At 45.1% G+C, this 22215-nt stretch overlaps 1 protein-coding gene across 2 annotated transcripts; it reads left to right on the top strand.

The window, feature by feature from the left end:
• The first annotated feature begins 6 nt into the window (after positions 1 to 6).
• usp36 (ubiquitin specific peptidase 36) lies at positions 7 to 22063 on the top strand. 2 transcript variants are annotated; one of them, XM_063186231.1, is made up of 22 exons: positions 7 to 104; positions 4352 to 4613; positions 5351 to 5572; positions 6661 to 6771; positions 7210 to 7312; positions 7530 to 7597; positions 8448 to 8518; positions 8858 to 8940; positions 9243 to 9354; positions 9533 to 9673; positions 10059 to 10159; positions 10782 to 10908; positions 11364 to 11498; positions 12580 to 12777; positions 13704 to 13892; positions 14632 to 14780; positions 15297 to 16001; positions 17497 to 17720; positions 18608 to 18811; positions 19579 to 19694; positions 19859 to 19992; positions 20692 to 22063. In XM_063186231.1, exons 2-21 carry the CDS (start codon positions 4361 to 4363, stop codon positions 19988 to 19990), a joined length of 3444 nt encoding a protein of 1147 aa, XP_063042301.1. In that variant the 5' UTR covers positions 7 to 104; positions 4352 to 4360; the 3' UTR covers positions 19991 to 19992; positions 20692 to 22063. The 2 variants fall into 2 exon arrangements, with proteins under 2 accessions (XP_063042301.1, XP_063042309.1); XM_063186239.1 differs by lacking the exons at positions 7 to 104; positions 4352 to 4613 and having other exon boundaries at positions 5524 to 5621.
• The last annotated feature ends 152 nt before the right edge of the window (positions 22064 to 22215 follow it).

Genomic DNA, 22215 nt, shown 5'->3' with positions numbered 1-22215 from the left:
GCAGCATGGAGGAAGGAATGTAACAAAATGACGGTGTTCTAGCGACGCACCCCGTGTGTAACACTATATAGACGTTATAGTCGAAGGGAATATCACAGTAAAAGGTGGGTAGTCCTAAATATTTATATTATATTGCCTATGCACCGAACAAGGTTGTTGTTTTTCGATTCGTTCAAAATGACAGAAGGATTCTCACATTGCAGCACTAGACAAGACACGTTCGCCACGTTAGCTAACGTAATCAGTCTAGCTAACTTGTGGTTAGCTAGCCAGCTAGCAACTACCGTGGGGCTCTAGCCATCCAAATACCTGATGTATTCAATCGGTGCTTCATGCTCAACGGAAAAATGACAGAATGACAGTAGTTGCTAGGCATCTGCCTGAAATACTTATATCCGTTATGTAAGTATTTGCCACAGCACCCTGGAGCATTTTGTTTTTTCGTGGTAGTTGTTCTCTGAGGCTGATGTTAGCTAAGGTTATCACACACACGCCAAGCCAGTTCACATAATTCTATGCCCCGAAGATGGGTTGTTACAGTACGATGATGGACGTAACTATTGTTTCCAGTCTAACTTGACATTGTAACAACATGGGCAAAACCTTGTAACATTGTAGATTCTGGTTTCCTCTGAACCATTTGCTATCAGGGATGGCTAACGTTTCAGACTAAACGACGTGTACCGCGTGGACAACAGGAGGCACTTTCCCTAGCCTTTGAGGTTTCTGCTACATTTGACGTGCTTTCTACCTGATGCGGGCACATGTTCCTTTTATTTGATTATGGTTGCCAAGATTGTAATGTTGTCAACGAGACAGTTTCACTTGTGTGAACTGAGTGATTCTAGTTTGACATCTGAAAACCTCCATATTTCAGGTAGGTGAACCAATAGCGTATTTCTGCGAAATAACGTCAACAGTTTTCACTATTGTAGTATTCCGTTATTTATAGCATGCACAATCTTCAAAGTAATACAACTGTACCAAGCTAAATGACTAGTACGCACAGCTTCAACGCAGGAATATCTTTTGATGCATTGCCTTTGTCATCAGGGCGGTGTGATGAACGAAGTAGTCTGATATAATTGTTTTGAGAAGTGATGACTAGTTTGTTTCCATAGATCTGCCAAACAGGCAGACTTGAGTAATACAAAAAAAACTGATAATGCATAGTCTGTATTGCCAGCTGTCTAGGGACCACGCGAAAGTTGCCTACACGTGTTTTTTTCTGAACTGCACTCTGACCTGGAACACCAATCACATCGAACATGCTGCTGGCTGCTTTGTAGCAGTGACTTTACTTAGTAGAGAGACATGTCTTTGTACAGAATGACCGTGCCCGTCGATTGAATCAGTCAGATACCGGTATTTCTCTGAATTAAACTTAAATATATATTTGAAATTATCCATGTCCATGACGAAAGAACCGTCATTGGAAGAGACTGTGGAAAAGCTCTGGCAATATATGACACTGTTTTGTCCAGTATGAACTGATATCGGGCAGGCAGGATATCAATTCAATTAAGTCCTTCTAAACTCGTAAATTGAAATGGTTTTGTCGTTTTCTGTGAGGGGAAGTCGGTGTCTGAAACAAGTGGCTATATATGCCTACAATCACGGGTTGTTGCTGTTTAGTCAGCAGAGCTTGCGCACGGTGTCGATAATGCCATTACATAATTCACAGTCCTTGCAGTTGTTATTGTTTTATGATGTTCCCGTGGTGTATGTTATGCGTTCATTCTCCTTTCGACATGATCAAGTTGTTGTCCTTTTGTTATCACTCGACAATAGACACACACGTTTATTACATCGGAATGATCAGAAAATACGTTTGCACAGGCATACTGCAGGTGCGTGTATTTGCGCGCGTGCACAGTGTCACGGAGCCTTTGACAACAGAGGCAGAAAGCAACTGAATGGAGCAAGCAGTTCTAGTGATCTGTGCGGCTCCTCCCACTACTGGTGACATCACTGCACTCTAGCGTGTGTGTGTGTGTGTCTGTGTCTGTGTGTGTGTGTGAGGAAGGGCACAGTGTCCTTGCATTTGATGCATCCTTTGCCTCTTTGTGTACAAGGAGGGAGAGAGAGGGGCTCAATTCAAACGTTTGCCATCCTCTCTCATTTGTGCAATTAATTGTGGGAGGACAGGCAGAATGCTGTGTGCATGGGTCCTGTAGAGGTGCGTGCGGTTATGTAAAATCTGCTGCTTGCAGTAGCCAGCTTGTATGCACGCTTGTATGCACGCTTGTATGCACGCATGCATGCCTGTCTGCAGCATCAGACCAGAGGTCATCAAAGTGAGACATACAGACACAGACGGCCACATCAAACAAGACAGTTGTGTGTGTTTGTGTGTGTGTGTGTGTGTGCGCGTGTGTGTATGCTGAGAACCGCAGTGAGAAAGGTGAATGCAGGTACTGACATCACTAGTGAACCCCCCCCCCCCAGCAGCAACACAAACCTTAGCTCTACATGCTCACGCTTCTAAATGCACGCTGGCTGCTGCCTCATCCGTTCCACATAACTGCAGGCAGCTGGCCAGAGCTCATCCTGAGTACAGCATGCTCGTACGTACGCAGCAGCAGCTTGGCGTACCTGTGCCAGTTACCCTGAGGGCCAAGCAACGGAGAGGAGCAGTGCCCTTCTCACTGATGGACGCTGGTCTGCCACTGCAGATGCATGGCTTTGTTGTGGGTGGAAGTTCTGTTTAGAAGTTCAGCTTTGAGTGTGCACGGCCACCAGCTCGTTTCTGTAATTTAGGAGAGAGGTATACAGCACAGGTTGTGACTGTTATGATTTCGAGAAAGGAAGACGTTTTGTTGACACTATGTTTTGAGTGATCTTGTCTGATGACTTAATATATGAGAATATTGCTTACCGCTCTCTCTGTTGCAACTTGTGATTTCATTGTAGCTTTTAAAATGGACTGTGCTTCCGTACAAAGCCAAGCCACATTGGACACTATAAAAATGGTTCCATTTTCTACTGTTGAACTGTTTCAGTCTTCAGTCAGTGTATGAATGGCCCCAATTGAAATAACTTTAATTTTTGCATTTGACGTTTGCTAATCTGGTAGTAATTCCCTTAACACGGTTGTGACATATAAGAATCAAATTCGACTTTGAATGTCTCGCTTATGGAGATTGTGAAGCCTTCAGGAAAAAAATTTAAATGTATGTTTGTACATTTCCGCAATATGTTTGGGCTCTCTGAAATTGAGATGCATAACCTGGATAAACCAGGTTTCAATACGAATATGCATATTCTTCTTTTGCCTCTTGTATCCACCGTGTCAAATCCATAGAGGATAACCCAAAGCTATTTGTCTCTTGTGTAGTGACGCGCCATGGCCACAGTGGGTAAACCTATCTGCTGTCATTTGCACTGATGCACCAAGCCCCTAGTGGATGATCTTAGCTCTTGTGTCGTGCTGTGATGCACCTTAGCTCTAGGCTTCATTACTCGTGTGCAACTTTTTTTATCTGTTGTTTCCTACAGTATGCACCATGCCCACGGTGGATAAACTTGCAGTATCTCTTTGTCTCTTGCAGTGATTCAGCATGCCCCTGGGTCTGCTATTCATGTGTGTGTTTGTCCATTGTCTCTTGCATAGTGATGCACCACCATGGCCATACTGTAGATAAACTTCTCTTGTATACAGAGCCATCATTTTCACAGTCAACGAATTTGCTGGTATTTCTATGTTTGTAATGCGTCGTAGCCATGGTGGATAAACGTTATTTCTGTGTGTCTTGCTACAATGCGCATAGTGATATCGCATATCTCTTTGACTCCCTTCTAGTGAAGCACCATGCACAATGTGGATAAACATTATATTATATTTTATGTGCATGCATCGCAGTATATTTGGATCATGGTTAGGCCTAACTCGTGTCCTGCAGTGATGCACCATGCCCAAATTTCACCATGCACATAGTGGATAAACATAGTATATAAACTAGGGATGTATATAAATATATTTTGGATTCGACCAGATTATTATTTTTTTAATTCAGATTTGTTGACAGAGTTCGGCTACGTTGAATGGAGTAGAATTCGGTATTCGGCTTCGAATTCAGAAAACATCTTAAGCTGTGTATTCGGTATTCGGCAGAACCTTAAAAGTCAGGGTTCTGTACATCTAATATAAACACAATATACTATCTCTTTGTCTTTTTGTGATGCACCATGCCCATAAGGACTAAGCTTAATGCATGCTATTTATATGATGTCTTTTGCAGAGATGCACCATGGATAAACATGGATCTCTTTGTTTCTTGCAGTGATGCACCATGGGTATTGATGGATATATAATGGATAATGGTGATATATGTCTTTGTGTCTTGTGTAGTGATGCACCATGCCCATAGTGGATAAACTGAAAGAGGCCCTGAAGCCGGGCCGCAAGGACTCTGCTGACGAGGGCGACCTGAACAAACTGCTGGCCTCCTCAGCCAAGAAGGTCCTCCTGCAGAAGATCGAGTTCGAACCCGCCAGCAAAGGCTTCAGCTACCAGCTGGAGGCGCTCAAGAGCAAATACGTCATCCTCAATCCTCGCAGCGACACCGCCACGCCACAGAGGGCGACAGAGAGCGCACAGATCAAGAGGCAGGGTAAGTTCAGGGGAGAGCTGGTGGGGTATGGGGGTGTGTTTGGCGGGGTGGGGGTTTACAAGAGACTATAAGACGCGCACTTAACAGATGAGGCTTTCACTTTCACCCGAGTACAGCATACAGGATTGCGCAGATAGGTTACAACGAACGGGGAGTGGGTGTTTATCCCACCCTCAATTTTGTTAGGGAAGAGATGTCATTGAATTCAACAGTTTTCATCAGACAAAATCAGCAGGTGGAGGTTTTGTGGCGTAGAAATCTCTATTGGGATTTACCCTGAACGCTAAAACCCATTAACTCTAAAGCCACAAAGCCATAAGCAGATCAGCTTCTACGCTAAATACCTAATACACTACCCGTGCCAATATTTGGAGGTGAAATCCAATCAAACAGCCTCGACTGACTAGGCGAGAGATACCACATCACAGAAATGGTTTTCCATCAGACGATGTCCACGAGACGGTCTCAGACTGTGCAGTGATGTTAATTTCTGTAATATGGAGTTGGTGAGTGCCCTCTGGAGACTGCCTGTCTGTCTGAGTGTGTGTGTGAGAAGGGGTCGGACAATGTCTGCAATGTCACCGATGTAAATGTGGCGGCAGCTCGTAGACCCCCAGGGGGCCGAGGCTGGTGCCGAGTCTGACAGATGGCCGTGTCTGTGCGTGCGTGCGTGCGTGTGTGTGTTTTCTTCCTCCCTCCCTCCCTCCCAACATGCTTCCCTCCACTTCCCTCCCCAGGTGGAGACGGAGGCCTGGGTGTCCAAGGAGACGGCATTCCGGCCCCTCAGAAGCACCTGTTCCCCGGCAACCGGCTGTCGCTGCGCTGGGAGCGCGTGTACCGCGTGGGGGCGGGGCTCCACAACCTGGGCAACACCTGCTTCCTGAACTCCACGGTGCAGTGCCTCACCTATACGCCCCCCCTCGCCAACTACCTGCTCTCCAAGGAGCACACGCGATCATGTGAGTGACGGTAACCACCTCAGTGGTGAGCAAATGCACAGGCCAGCATGTGAGTTTATGTATTTATTTTCATCTATTGAGTATGTCTTATCCAAGGAGCTCAGCCAATCATGTGAGTGTGTGACTTTACCACTGATTAGGGCGATCATGGGAAAAATCAATATCACAATTATTTCAGTCAATATTGAGATCACGATTCTTTTAGACTAGTGTTTCTCAAGGGGGGCGTTGGGGAGCCCTAGGGTGGCATTGAGAAGGATACAGTTGAGAGGGGGCAGTGCTTAGTTGTCATTTGGGGCATTAGACCATTTACATTTTTTAATAGTAAGTGGGGTGTTGGCAGGCTTATGATGAGGTCAGGGGGGCGTTGGGAGGCTTAGAATGAGGTCCAGGTTGCATTTGTTCAAAAAAGGTTGAGAACCACTGTTTTAGACGGTATTTCTTTTAAAGACAAATAATTGTGCTAAGCAATTCACAATTTTCCATCCCTTCAGCAGTGTGAGTGAGTGGAGGGCCATAGAGAAACACACAGTGGTGTTCTGCATCACTGTTTGGTAGCAAGTCTGCACTGTGCTCGCAGTGGCTCAAGTGGAGGGGAATATATTGTGCTTTAGCGTAACCTTCCTTTTGGCAGTATAAGCAAATGACAAAAAAATTGTTTCAATTCGGTATTATGAAATTTGATATTGTTTGACAGCAGTGTTGATGTCACAATATAAATATGATATATTGCACAGCCCTAGTGTTGATAATACCCTAGGTGTGTTTTCACAGAGCAGCAGCACTGATCTCTAAGCAATATGCTGTATCTCTGTATCAAAGTCTTTTATGTGCTTGCGGCCCCAATATGAGTGTGCCCACTGTCGTATTGATTATATCTGAGTAGTCTGAGATATGGATGGGAAAACCTGAATGTTTGTTCAACAGTCTGTGCATAGTTGAAATTGCAGGGAGCACCGAGGGATATTATATCCTCTAAAGATTAAAAATACCAGGTGTGGGGTGCATAGGAATTGCATAAATGCAGTTTACAGTTTGTTTGGTATGTGCAGGGCTGAATTGTGTTGTATGGTGTTGTCGTTCCCCAGGTCATCAGTCGGGCTTCTGTATGATCTGTGTAATGCAGAATCATCTCATCCAAGCCTTCGCCAACACGGGCAACGCCATCAAACCAGTCTCCTTCATTAGAGACCTGAAGAGTAAGAACACACACACACACACACACACACACACACACACACACACACACACACACACACACACACACACACACACACACACACACACACACACACACACACACACACACACACACACGGCCAACGCCATCAAGCTTTTCTCCTTATCAGGGACCAAAAGAGTATGAGCACCCCTCTGACCACATGCAGGCGTGTACACCCGTACGCACACACACACAAACACAGGCAACGCCATCAAGCAAGTCTCCTTTATCAGAGATCTCAAGAGTTTGAATGCCTCTGGCCACGCACATACACTCTCTCCTGTCTGCAGAATGAGCTTCTCACATGCCACCAAACGTTAGTTCTGTCGTCTCCGGAAGCAGTGTGACTCACCTTGCTTGTGTGTGTGTGTGTGTGTGTGTTTGTGTGTGTGTGTGTGTGTGCGTGCGCACATAGAAATCGCCCGTCACTTTCGCTTTGGAAGTCAAGAAGACGCCCATGAATTCCTGCGGTACACCATTGATGCCATGCAGAAGGCCTGTCTCAATGGATACCCAAAGTAAGTGTGTGTGTGTTTTGCTCTTGCTCTTGCTCTTGGTTGTGTGAATGCAGTAAATTTGCAGCCTCATGCTCCGTTTTGTTGAATACTTCTGGGAAAGTCAACTAGATGTGCAACGAATGTTAATGTCCATTTGAATTAATGCTTGCCCTTCCAATTTTGCAGTATTACGTGATAAACCTTACCTGACCCTTAATGGATTTTTTTTTGTGTCCAGGTTGGATAGGCAGACTCAAGCCACAACACTGGTCCATCAGATATTTGGAGGATACCTCAGGTCGCGAGGTACAGATTTGTCTGCTTATTAACTGAAATTGTTTAGGACCAACACCCCACTTGTATAAGACACCCTGGTCTTTAGGACCAACACCCCACTCATATAAGACACCCTGCTCTAATAAGACAATGGCCTCGGTTGCATGGAACATTTAACCCATTGTGTCCTGGACACACATATACTTGTACGCTGCATTCAGGATTTTGAGATTTGAGATTTTATTAAATATGTGCGTATGTTGGAGCTGAATGAACACATTGTAATGCAAAAGGATGATCTTGGCTTTTAAATGTAACCCATTTCATGTTTGTATGTGCTTCGGAGGCTGAAACGTAATTTCAAATTCTTTGTATGACCAGTGCATGTAAAGAAATTGACAATAAAACCAACTTGACTTGAACTTGACTTGAGATATTTGGGATTTAATAGGCAGAGGGCACCCTTTCCCGAAAAGGGCTTTGGACAAAATGGGTTAATTCCGAATGAACTCCATTTAATTCAGAATAAAACTTCATTCCGGCCCAACCATGGTTCTAACAGTAGGGCACTGGCCTGCTACACCGGCGACCCGGGTTCGATTCTGCCCTGGTTCAATTGCCGATCCTTCCCCATCTCTCTCTCCCCACTAGATACCTGTCTGTCTCTCTCACTTTCCTATCACAAAAATAAATAAATTAAAACTTCACTCCGCTTTGAAAACATAATGTAAACAAACACTTCACAATTTGGAATTAAATGAAAGTGCAATGTAAACTTGATGGAACTATTCGATTTTGAATTATTAATTTAAAATTAATAACATCATGTAAACAATGCCAATTTCAGAGTAGTAAATCATCTCTCTCGTTCCTCTTTCAGTGAAGTGTTCTATCTGCAAAAGCGTGTCGGATACATATGACCCGTACCTGGACATCGCCGTGGAAATTCGCGTGAGTGTTTTGTTTGTCCACCCCTAGCTCTGTCTGGACTGGTCACTCCTTCAGCAGGTTGTGCTTTTTAAATAGAGTGAATTACCACAGTGCTCTCCTCTATGAAGTGAACATGTTGTCAGGTAGTCTGCTTACTTGGATGTGAAGTTGAATGTTAACACAGGAAAAAAATGCATCCATCTACTTTCTCGTTTTAAAAAGTCAAGAAATGGGTCTTTTATCTTTTTGTGTTAGAGATTCATAGCTCTGCATTGTTTTTTTATCTGCACATTTAAAATGTTCGATCAAACTCATAACAAATGTTTGTCTTTTTTTTAATTATTTTATTTTTAACTGCAGCAAGCGGCCAACATAGTGCGAGCTCTAGAACTGTTCGTGAAGCCTGATGTTCTGAGTGGGGAGAACGCCTACATGTGTGCCAAGTATGTACGGCCTGGCCTACTATGGCTGCCTATGTCATAATAATGCCATATTTCAATCATAGGTGCGCTCAAATTTAGGAGTAGTTGTAGTTGTGTCTGTCTTTTGACGTGGCATCCAGTAACTCATCAAATGGTGTTGAAAACATTGCACTCTCGCCTGCCTCTTCTCTCCTGCTTATTCCCTTTATGGGCAAGCAAGAATACAGCCAAGAGAGTGTGGTCTTTGCTGCTCAATAATAATGCCATATGCTATTCTGACTAAGACTCACAGCTTGTACTTGTTCTGGCTTCTGCTCACTCAGGTGTAAGAAGAAGGTTCCAGCGACCAAGCGCTTCACTGTCCACCGGACATCCAATGTGCTGACCCTGTCGCTGAAGAGGTTTGCCAACTTCAGTGGTGGAAAGATCACCAAGGTACTGCTGTCGTAAATAACAATACATACGTTTTGTAGTATTTTTAAGATTTGTTTTTTTGTAAATGTATAGCTGATACTGTGATGGTGCTTTAGAGCTTGTTATGTAATAAGTTACAGATTTCTTGACAGGCGACATAGCCAGTAATGGGTCACTGTATCTTTCCCCCTCTGCACAGGATGTTGGCTACCCTGAGTTCCTGAACATCAGGCCGTATATGTCCCAGAGCACAGGAGACCCTGTGATGTACGGCCTGTATGCTGTCCTGGTGCACTCTGGGTACAGCTGCCATGCAGGACACTACTACTGCTATGTGAAGGTAGGCCTCTGCAAAAAAAATCCAGTCACGATTCTAATTGTGCATAGACTTCGCAAGTCAAATTGGTTCGGGGTTTTTTTTCCTCTTTTTTTTTTCTTTTGGCTGTGGAGATTTCTTTTTAAATCTCTTACACCTTACGACTTATTTTGCATGCATATCACACAGTGCTGCTCACGCTTTTTATTCAGTTCCTTGCAATTAGTGCAGACTTTGCTATTATACTATTGAGTCAGTTTTATTTCCACTTTATTGGCTATTAATGCATTTTGTTTAATCCACAAGAAGTTAAAACATCTCCCACACAGTTAAGTTGGTTGTGGTGGTGAAGTGAGTATGTCGCTTGACTGACAATCTGTCAACATTTTGAATGTTATTTTGTTTCTAGGCCAGTAATGGGCAGTGGTATCAAATGAACGATTCCATGGTTCACTCCAGCAACATCAAGGTTGTCCTGAACCAGCAAGCCTACGTCCTCTTCTATCTGAGGTGTGTATGTTTTTATTAAATATTCATGTCTCTTCTGGTTAGGAGTATGGTCTGAGCACATATGGGATAGAGATTTGTTGACATAGAATATAAGCTGTAAACACCTTTGGGTTTTTTCTCTGTTTATGTTTTTAAAGGAACAGTCCATCACATTTTGAAAAATTGCTCATATGTAGTTAAGTCCCAGTAAAATATGATAGGATTTTTCGTCTGTGCGTTAGCATTGCTTACCGGTAGTTTAACAGTATAGTCAAATTCAGCGTAGCAATGCAAGTCTATGGGAGCAAACAAACCATCTTCAAATGTACTTCTCTAAAATGAATGTAAAATTCGACAGAGTGCAAAACAGCTATTTAATCACGTCCTGTGATCACTTGTGGCTTGATGCTAATGCTCCAATTTGCTTCTATTGATTATGCTAAGCTATGCTAATAATTCTGATACCAATACATTTAAGTACTGAAAACACTAAGAAAAGGATATGCACAATCATGAATAATGCTTGGAAATACAGCAAATATGTGAAATTCAGAAAAGGCTGGACTGTTCCTTTAAAATGTCTCTGAAGTCTCATCTGTGTGCTAATTCCTGTCTTCTCTATGTTCTTATTATTGTGCCCCAGGATTCCGGAGAGCAAGAAGAACGCTGACGGCCCCAAGCAAGGCATCAGCCAATCAGGGAAGACCAGCATGACCCCTGACCTCAAGAAGAACCTCAACGGCCCGCTGTCATCGCCACAGGTTTCCAAGGTAACACCGAGCAGGAGGCGCTACTGCCAGCCAGGCTGCCAGTCAGGCTGGTGCTCCATTAAAACCTCATTTACTGTGTATTGTGTGTTATGGCTAAGGGGACTCGGAAGAGAGATGGCAACATTGATTTTTGTTGTAGTTCAAATGTGAAAGGGTCTGCTTTAATATCATAAAATTACAAATCAATTATTCAAGCAGCTCTGGGTCTAGTATGCACGTAAGAGAGGCATAGTTCAAGTGTGCTGCCTTTATAACAATAGCTGCATGCACAATAAAATGACAAAACGAAATTGGAGCTATCTGTAGTTGCAAAAGCACATAAAACAGATATAGTGTACACATGCATCCACAATGCACTGTTTTAGTAAGCCAATCATTTCAAACAAGTCTAGTAAATTGTACATGTATCCGTGATGATGGTTCTCACCTTGTATGATATTTTTGTGTGCGCGTAGAAACTGGATGCGGCCCATTTGAGGAAGATCCAGTCTGTGGACAGCGGTCTGGGTGTGAGTGTTGCCCGCAGCACCATGAACCTCCACTCCCCCAAACTCACCAACGGATCCTCCGCCAACTCCAACTCCTCACAGGTTTGAATTTCAATTTCAAGATTTTCTATCATTAAGATTTAAGTTGTGACATAGCCTGGGAAATCCCATGCTGCTTTGCATGATTGCTCCGATCTGAAATTCGGCATGGATGCCAGTGCCAATGTGCTGTCATGAGGTTGGGAGCCAATCAGAGAGTGGGGAGGGGTGGAATGGAGATGACGCCTATTACTTGACAAATGGAAGCTTGCAGTTTGTTTGAATACATATGGGGTACCTAAGTCTCAGCCCTTCCGGGCAGCTCATGGGGCTGAGAAAGTCAAGCATTTTGACTGGGCTGTAATGAACTGAGCAAAACCAATTTTTATTCAACCTCGCATTCCCCCCTAGATCACACATATATGCTGTACCTCAGAATAAATGATAACCAATCACTTGTTAAGCGGTTTCTTAGTTGTGTGCGTGCAAAAATATGTAATTCTTTGGACTACACAATAGAAGTTGAATGTCTGACGTGCAGGCACTTCAGCTGCGGTGCAGCGCTAGGGTTGGCTCTGCACCTTCAGCCTCAGTGATTCGTGAGGCGCAAGTTGTAGTCTCTTACACAGTTTCGCACAAAAAATAAAATAACATTTCTTCCCTGCCGAACAAGGCTGGTCTTACAACGCCAATCGAAACCTTAAAAATTCACTGCTGTCATATGTGAAATCTAGACCACATGCCAAACGGAATCAGGATTTAGCTTGACTCGCTCCATTCACTCCCCTTCAAAATTTTGCCAGTTAGCCAGTTTTGCCGGAAGTAGAAGGGCGTGACTTAGGTGCCCCGTACACCATATGATACTTTCTGAGTATTAGGGGAGGCCCTTTGCAAACTCCTGGCCCTGGGGTCCAGACCCCCCCATAATCCAGTCCTGAGTAATGGTGACATTATAATCAGGGTTCAGAAGATCTATCATCCGAATCATTTTAATTATCTGAAACTTGAGATTTATTGTACGAGTCTGAGTGTTATCTTATTAAAGATATAATCTATCAGAGATGCTAAATGATTCTATGTATTTATTCTCTCTCTCTCTCTCTCTCTCTCTCTCTCTCTCTCTCTCTCTCTCTCTCTCTCGCAGGGCCCCAGAGGCCCCACTGTCATCGAGGAGCCCTTGAAGAAGTTTAAGAAGCCCCTGCAACAGCCACGCCCACCCGGCCAGGCCTCCACCAATGGCGTGGCCAAGTCAGAGAGCGGGCAGGAAAGGCGGGCGGACAGAAGCCTTGCCCAGTCGACCTCGCTCAAGTCCCTCTCCGACTCGGACACCTCTGACTCCAAGGTACAGTATAAAAAAACATAATGTACAGAGTGTGTAAGATGCACGTCTTACTGGACTAGCCAGGTGCAGGACAAATAAGATGAGATCCAAATTAAAGCATCTTGTAGTAGGACAACACGTGTACACACGCGCACGCGCACAGGGTAGCAATTCTTCACACCATATGTTCGCTTACTTTGCTGTGTTTCGGCAGCAAAGCCTCTTACCACACAGTTTTTACCTTAACAAGCAAAAGCAATGTGGCCACCTTGCAGAAATCTCAAGATGACGCATGGCTGCAACCATATACTAGCTTTTTTTCATGCTTTCAGAACATGCATACCACATTATTTTTATGTCTGCAAACAAAAAATTCATCTATATCCACATCTGATCTTGATTATCTCATGACCTGAAGTACAACATGCATGCTGTGCAGGGCTTGACACTGGCACCTGCCAACCGGCCAAATGCTGGTAAAACTTGGCTGTGGCTAGTAATACTTTCACCATAACTAGCCCATTTGGCTGGCAGCTTATTCCTTACGCCATAATAGTAGCCTATATTCTGTTTGTCTCTTGTGTATCAATTGTTTTTATTCAAGTTCAACAAAAAGCTCAGTAACTCAGTTTTTATTTGCTTGATATACTCTCATGTAGAAAGCTATGCACTCATCTTGCTGTAGCACCTCATCTTCTGAGGTTATATGTACACCATCATGATAAAGGGGGAAAAACAATATAAAATCTGTGGCTAGTGGAATATCTGAATGGCTCGTGACTCGGGAAAACCACTAGCCACAGTGGCTGGTGTGTGAAAAAAGTTAATGTCAAGCCCCGATGCTGTGTATGATTAGGGTTTAAAAACATAACAATGGTAAATGTGTGTGCTCTTGCACAAATCTAACCTGCCTGCCTGTGTGTCTGTGTCTGTGACTGTGTGTCCAGGACTCTGTGGGTACGCGCAGTGCTCCGGTGGGGGAGGTGGGGCCAGTGAACGGCACTGCATCCCGCACAGCGTCGCCCTCTAAGGGGGTCATGGAGCGGCTGAAGCCCCCCGCCCTGAACACCCTGGCATCCCTACACAGCACCATGAGCCCCCCACCTGCCAAACGCCTCGCTCTCTCCGCCAAGAAGGTGAGACACAGGAGTGTGTGTGTCAGTATGTGTGTGAGAGAGAGAGCGCGTAGTGGTAGGGAGGGAGTTTGCATGTGTGAGGTAGAGAGTGAGTGAATGAGATGGAGAGAGAGAAGGCAAGACGGTGTGCGTCTGTGTGTTTGTGTGAGTGACAGAAAGAGGGAGAGGCTGTGTGTGTCTGTGAGAGAACTTACGTTTGTGTGCGTGTGTGTGCTCGCAAGAGAGTGAGAGCATAATTGTTTGTTTGTGAATTTTTGAGCGTGTGCGTACATTCTTTTGAGTGAGTGTTGCAATGTGCGTTTTTATGTGTACTGTAAATGTCATTGCTGTTTGAGAGTCCATCTCTAAGAATGTCACATGACTGCTTTTTATTTTTTCTTTACTCTTGTCTCTGCTATATTGCCTCTGATTTTAACCTACCATGTCAGCACTGTTTGTTAGAGTTCCTTTGTCTCTTTTTATTTAAATTCTTTTCCTCTAACCATTTCTAATTCTTATCTGCCATGCTTTCTTTCTTTTTCTTTCTTTCATTTGTTTATTGTTTTCCCTTTTCCGTTATCCTTTTCCTGTCATTGTGTTTTGCCGTTTTTTGGTCTTCCCGCCTCTTGTTTTTGTTTCTCCTCTCCACTCCACTCCTCTCCTCTCGTCTCCACTCCTTTGTGTTTCTTGTCACGGTCATGGCTATATTTTTATTTTTTTCGTTAGACCACCAAGTTTTTATTTATGTCAATCACTGCAGGGAGCCAATCACAGCTGGAGTCAGAGCACTGAGTCCCCGCCCCCGCCTTCATCATCCAATCATCCCTTGTTTGCCACCACCCATCCCACTAAGCTCACCCCAGCTCATCATGCTCACGCGCCCGGGCACGTCAACCAGCACACACACAGGTAAGACGCACCTTAACGCCAGTGAGCACACACACACGCACACACACACACACACACACACACACACAGGTAAGGCACACCTTAACGCCAGTGAGCACACACACACATACACAGGTAAGGCACACCTTAACGCCAGTGAGCACACACACAGGTAAGGCACACCTTAACGCCTGTGAGCACACACACGGATAAGACGCATGCACGCCAGCCAGCACACACACACAGGTAAGGCACACCTTTACTCCAGCCAGCACACACACACACACACACACAGGTAAAACACCGCTGTAGGCCAGCCAGCACACACACACACAGGTTAGACACACCTTTATGCCAGGCACATGCACCCAGCCTGCACACAAACACACAGGCACCATGCTCATGCTGTTTTTATAGTCTTCTGACTTCACATTTAAAACTGCTGCAATGATCACAGGTTAAAAGTTATGTCATACAGTTTGTATCACAGTTTATGGGTTGTTTCATGAGGTGATGTTGGTTTTCATTTCTCTGCAGGTTTTCTCCTTCTTTGTCTCCACTGAAGTCCTCAGCGCTCTCCCCAAAGCCCTCCATGCTCAGCCCACCTCCTAAGCCCCCCCAATCTGGCTCTCAAACCCCCAGCCCCTCTGCCACCCTGCCCCCGCCCTCCGACCCGCTCTCCAGCCCCCTCCTCAAGAAGAAGAAAAAGAAGAAGAAGAAACGCCGTCACTCAGAGACCAACGAGCCAATAGCAGAGCCAGCTCAAAACCACAAGCCAATCAGTGCCCAGGAGGAGGAGGAGAAGCAGGAAGGGCGGGACCAGTCGAATGAGCCAGTGATGCGCAAGAAGAAGAAGGCCAAGAGGAGGAGGCAGGAGGAGGGAGGGCAGCCGGGGCCGAGCAGTGTGGAGGCAACGCCACCGCCGCCACCGCAGCCTGCAGCCACCACGCAGGACGAGGATTGGAAGATGGGGGAGAGCTGGAGCCTAACGCCAGCCAACCCCGCGGCCACGTTACACCCACCACCATCCTCATCCTCCTCCCTCTCTGCCTCTTCGTCATCCTCGCAGCCAAAAGCACAGCACACACACCCACACACCCCTGACACACATGCTCAGAGCGCAGGCCACAGTCAGGAGCAGACTGATGTGGAGAAGCAGAGGAAAAAGAAGAAGAAGAAAAAGAAGCTGCTGAATGGAGGTGTGGGTGAGGCCAACCATCACACATCCTCGGAACCCAAGAGGTGCGTGTGTGTAGGTGTGGGTGTGGGCCTGTCTGTCTTGTCCTTTCTGTCCGTCTGTCCGTTGGGATATGATGATAAAAGTGATGTGATGTTCAGAGTTGCAACAGCTCTGACCATCCTCCTGAGCTCTAGTTCTCATGTTTTATTAAACCGACAGAATGTCCTAGTGAGATGCCTTCCGGCAAAAAGCCATCCTCAGCATCTTAGACATGTAGTAAGTTAAGTCAAATGTAGAAAGCACTTAATGTACATGCAGTAAGTGGTAATGGTTCAAAAATAGTGCTGTGTTTTGTGCACAGCCAAAGACTTAAAGCGATGGTTCGGAGTAGAATCACCCTAATGCCATTTGAACCGTGACACCCATCCACCTTTACACCCGAAGTGTTTTCTGCCGCAGGCTTACATCAACAGAGTTACCGTGTTATTCGATGTTTATTCCGGATAGCTTGACTCAAGCGCATATGGATCCTGGGCACCATCTCCAAACATTCCCCACAAAAATAACATGTCATGACACCAAACTTCTACAGTATAACAAATGTGGTTTGTACTCACAAAAAGATGAATTTGAAACTTTGTACATAGTCCAGGAGTTTATTAGTAACAACACACGAGACGATTAGCTTTTCTGCTGCTAAACATCCGTCGACGTCACTTCCTCCAGCTGGGACTGTCCACTTATTGTAAGGTTTGTGTTTTAGTCCACAGCCAGGATATATGCACGAGTGTGGCATCGTCTTCTATTTATTAAACGTGGTAAAATTTAAATCCGAAGTGGTTAATTTCTAGTTGTAGCGCAAGCTGTCTTTTTGAGTTTTCCGCCTTCCGGACTCACGTGTATTTGTTTCCATCAACAAAGTCCCAGCTGGAGGAAGTGACGTCGACGGATGTTTAGCAGCAGAAAAGCTAATCGTCTCGTGTGTTGTTACTAATAAACTCCTGGACTATGTACAAAGTTTCAAATTCATCTTTTTGTGAGTACAAACCACATTTGTTATACTGTAGAAGTTTGGTGTCATGACATGTTATTTTTGTGGGGAAAGTTTGGAGACGGTGCCCAGTATCCATATGCGCTTGAGTCAAGCTATCCGGAATAAACATCGAATAACACGGCAACTCTGTTGATGTAAGCCTGCGGCAGAAAACACTTCGGGTGTAAAGGTGGATGGGTGTCACGGTTCAAATGGCATTAGGGTGATTCTACTCCGAACCATCGCTTTAATATCTCCCTGACCACCCAAAAGAGCCTCATCTCCCTTGTGCAGAATCTTTCTATTCTGTTCCGTTTGAGTATATTCACTAGATTACACATAAAACTAAATGGCACACAACAATGAAACAAAATGCTTCTCTATTCAGGATATCTATTTACAGCACTGTTATTTTTAGGCAATGACTGTTGAAGCTGAACTTTTTATTTTTATTTTTTATCCTCACTGCAATTTTCAAAAGGCATCAGGATGTCAGCAAGTGTGTTTTCCTGTTCGTTGTGCAGCGTCAAGGTGGAGGATGTTGGAGCGAAACCAGGCCCTGTGGACTCAACAGAGCTGAGGAAGAAGAAGGGCAAGAAGAGGAAACGAAAGCTGGAGGAGGAGTGTGAGGGGGAGGAGAAGAAGAACCAGACGAAAGAGACGGAAAGAGAGGCAGTCCGGAATACAAGCGACGGCGGTCTCCCTAAACCGGCTGAGAAGCTACCGGAGAAGACCACAAAGACTCCAGGTACTGGTCTGACCTGGTGCCATAGTCCTCCATGTCAGTATTTATCAACCTTTTTTTAGGCGAGGCACCCTTTCAATTCATGAAAAATTTCAAGGCACCCCAAACCAACAAGCCGTAACATGGCATTGCATCCGATACCACAAAAGCTTAGAAAAGTAACACATTTGGAGACGTCACACAACCTACATTCAAAGTTGCAGCTGACTGGGGCAACCTATATTTACTTAATTGTGCGTAAATGGCAGATGAAAGATTCCACTGATTAGCATTAACTTATCAATTTAGACAAAATATGTATCACATTACACAATTTATTCATCAGCCACGTTTCCGCGGCACCCCTGAGGGGAGAAACACTGCTCTATGTATTAATAGCTGATGCTACGTCACTGCTTGTAAAGGTGCTCTTTGTGATACTTTTTAGTAGTTTATTTTAGGGCTGTGCAATTTATTGGATTTATGTCATGATATCAATATTGCTGTCAAACAATATCCAATTTCATAATATCGAGTTGAAACGATATTTTTGTCATTTGTCTATACTGCCAAAAGGTAGCTTATGCTAAGTGCAATACATTTTGCACAGAACAGATTTGATACCCAACACTCATGCAGAACACCACTCGCACTGCTGAAGAGAAGGAAGATTGTGAATTGTTGAGCACAATTATTTGTCTTTAAAAGAAATATTGTCTAAAAAATCGTGATAATATTGACTGAAATAATCGTGATATTGATTTTTCTCATAATCGAGCAGCCCTAGTTTATCTCCAGAATTCATGCTGCCCATTCACAAATGTTACCTTTTCCATGAATACTAACCCTAACCCATGAATACTTACCACCTCCAACCCTAACCCTAGCCCCGACTGCCTCTGTGGTTTCAGCTGCTCCCGTGGTGGTGTGGGATAGCAAGGTTCAGGACGGCTACAAGCGGAACCATGCCCCTGCTGCCGTGGCAACAGATGGAGAGGGGCAGGAGTCCAGCGGCGGCCCCAAGGCATGCTGGGACGGCAGCCGGGGAGGGGGAGGAGGAGGAGTGGTGGAGGAGCTGCTGAAGAACTCCAGTGACAAGGCCTATGGGGCGTCAGGTGAGCACATGACTACGCTGCATGCACCATACCCGTATACAATATGCACCACATGTCTTCATTTTAAGAGGGATGAAGAACTCCAGTGACAAGGCCTTAGCAGAAGACAACCGCATGTAGCAAAGGCACCACACACTTGTACGACATGCATCACGCTTTCAGTCATGGGTAAGCGGTCAGGGCATCAGACTTGTAGCCCAAAGGTTGTCTGTTCGACTCCCGACCCACCAGGTTGGTGGAGGAGAGTAATTAACTAGTGCTCTCCATCCTCCTCCATGACTGAGGTACCCTGAACATGGTACTACCGTCCCGCCACACCGCTCCCTTTCGGGCGCCATTGAGGGCTGCCCCCTTGCACGAGTGAGGCATAAATGCAATTTCTTTGTGTGCTGTGAAGTGCTGTATCACAATGACAATGAGAGTTGGAGTTTCCCAGTTGGGCTTTCTTTCATTAGAGGAGGGGTGACAAAAGTCAGGTCAGGAGGCCTTTGCCGCGTCAGGTGAGCAGATTTCTACACCACCTACTGTATATCGCATGCACTTGCATTGTAAGAGGAGTGAAGAACTGCAGTGGGCCACAGCATACAGTTCCTCACCCCTCTTACCATGAAGTCATGTGTTATGTATATCCTACTTATACATGCATTCCTTGCAAGAGGGATGAAGTTGGGCATTAGGTGAGCCATTGACGCATGATTCCCAATAGTCATCTCTTAGCAGAAGCTTATCTAAAGCGACCTGTGTGTGTGTGTGATGTTTTTGTGCAGTGCTTAGCTGGGATGGAGCCTTCTCTGCCATCAGTAAAGATGCCATCGATGACGCCCGCATGGCCAGGAGTGCCACCGTGATTGACGAATGGGACGAGGAGTTTGACACGGGAAAGGTGAGAGTGTAGGCTGTTGCCTCTGTCTGACAGGAACATGGCAGCTTTGTGTGTCCTGAGGCACACCGTCATAAATGCCCACCCATGCTGATGGATTTCCATTATATCAGTTTTACATGCAATTGTGTACCCACACAATCTGACATGAAGTGTCGCTCTTCCAGGTGAAGAAGTTGAAGAAGTACAAGCAGGAGAAGCGTAAACGAGGCAACGTGTTCCAGAAGATCCAGGACCATCGCAGCATGTGGTCTGTCACCCCCGGGGCCAAGAAGAGCAGAATGGGCTTCCGCCACTGAAGGTTAGTTAAGGTGTGCGTGTGCGTGTGCGTGCGCGTACGTGTGCTGTTCAAAGAACAGTAAAGGCAAAGCTGAACCACACACTGATGCGCTCCATTTCAGAGCCGGTTTTACCTATAGGCAAACTGGGCAATTGTTAAGGGCCCCAGTAAAACGGCCCAATTTAGAGGCCCCCCAACAGTCAGCCCCACCATGGTAAGTAAAAGCAAAAGCAACTTGGGGGGCCATGTTTATATTTTGCCTAGGGCCCACAAATGGGTAGACTGCCACTGCTCCATTTGAATCTATTTTAGTGCCGTGTCTGTGGTGCAGTGTCTGTGGTGCAGTGCCAGGTCATCTCTGCCTGTGCTTGAACTGCATTTTGACAATGCTCCCAGTTTAAAGTTGGATACGCTTGAAATTTGACTGAACCTGCTCATTTAAGTGCACATACCAGTACATACAAGCACGTTAGCTTTTGCATTAGTAATAAGACGAGGAAGAAGAGAAAGCGCTATGACTCAACTTCTAGTCTACACTCATTTCAGAATGTGTCATTATTACCTTTTTTGGCTTTGCAGGGCAAAGTAGTGAAAGCACGTGCAGTCAAGTCATATAAGATTGGTTCTGTACAGTCTCGAGGGCGTCACATTACAGGCTTATGCGCTTAAAATAAAGGAGCTGTTCAATGAATTAACATTTGTGTGGTTTAATTCCCACAGAGAGAAGCAGTCTGTCTCGGATATGGTGTTGCAACCACACAGAGAATTCGCCACAAGATTTTGATGGCCGTCATCGGAAAGTGATGTGATCCGGTTTCCTCTCATCCAGCAGGAGCTGCACCTGGGTCCGTCTTACGTCACGGTAAATGTGACCCGTAACAAGTACCACGCCTGGCTGAAATGCGTCTAAAAAGACATAGATTGTTTGAGGTGGATATCTGTGGCCCGGCCCTGTATGTATATCAAGGGTGTGTTGGTGAGTGTTGGAAGAGGCTTCAAAAATCTCTTGAGCCTGATACAGACATCTGCAATACATCACCACCCACCAAAAAAACACACATTTCATATTATTACCATGAAATTCAGATTGGCACCACCCCCTGCCTAACACACACACACACACACACACACACACACACACACACACACACAAATGTGTGTTTGCAGCAGTACCCCAGCACCATCCCCATCCATGGGCACCCATCTGCCCCCCCACCCCCACCCCACTCCTAACAACGGTGCTTGGCCAGCATCCTCTCCCCTCTGCTCAACCGGTGCCTACAGACATACAACTTTTATTTTATTTTTTAATGGTTTTATTTGTTTCTCATGTTCAAGCTGCTTTTATTTTATCTTTTTGTTGTGATTGTGAATGATATTCATGCCTTATTCAGTGAGTTCAGAAAAACGGTTCATGACATGCGACATAAACATGGGACTTGAAATGAAACCAGTGGATGTTTCTCTATCGGACAATCCCTCTGCATCTCCTTTGGATATTTTAACACCCGAGTTATGGACGTGAAGGAGTATTTTCAGTTACCCCTCCTGAGTACCGATGCCATACCAATTCTGATTCAAATGGAAACGGATTCTATTGATGATGTCATAAACATGGTAACCTAACCAACACCTGTTTTTGGGGACGTGGGGCTGTGTGGCAAGTCTCAGCCACAGCAGAAGGACACAAGACTGTGGTGTGGGTTCCTTTTTTTTTTTTTTTTTTACCGGAGGAGGAAATGCTGGTGTGTGTTTGTGTGCGTGTGAGTGTGTGATGATGGGTCTACATTTTGGCGTCCGCCTCATATTTTTTGACTATGCAATTGTGCCAACCGTTCTTCTAACAGTCCACCCACCCACCCATGTGGACCCATGTGATCAGTCCACCATCTTCTCCACTCTACAGAGCCCAGCGTCCAGTCTGTCTCTCTCTCTCTCTTATGGTCATCGCATAGTATACCCGTCAGCCCTGTGTAATTCACATGTTCAGATGTTTATTAGTAGTATACTGCGGGAGAGGGGGAAAAAATGAATTCTATTTACTTGACCACAGATGAAAAAATATATCGATATGAAAGTGATGATATTTAAAGAGTAATCTCAGCTTTGCCTATGTAGATCACTGTACAGACCATCATGCCTCCCCCATGCTCCCTTTGTCTCCTTGTGATCAGACTCGGAGGGAGCCTAGAACTCTCCTGTCCCCACCCCCGACCTCCCCACCCCCTTGTTAGACGCTGTGAG

This window comes from Engraulis encrasicolus, chromosome 2 (genome assembly GCF_034702125.1).
Source record: "Engraulis encrasicolus isolate BLACKSEA-1 chromosome 2, IST_EnEncr_1.0, whole genome shotgun sequence".
Classification (NCBI taxonomy): Eukaryota; Metazoa; Chordata; class Actinopteri; order Clupeiformes; family Engraulidae; genus Engraulis; species Engraulis encrasicolus.
The sequence above is the reverse complement of the archived record's forward strand: the minus strand, read 5'-3'. Positions and strand labels throughout refer to the sequence as shown.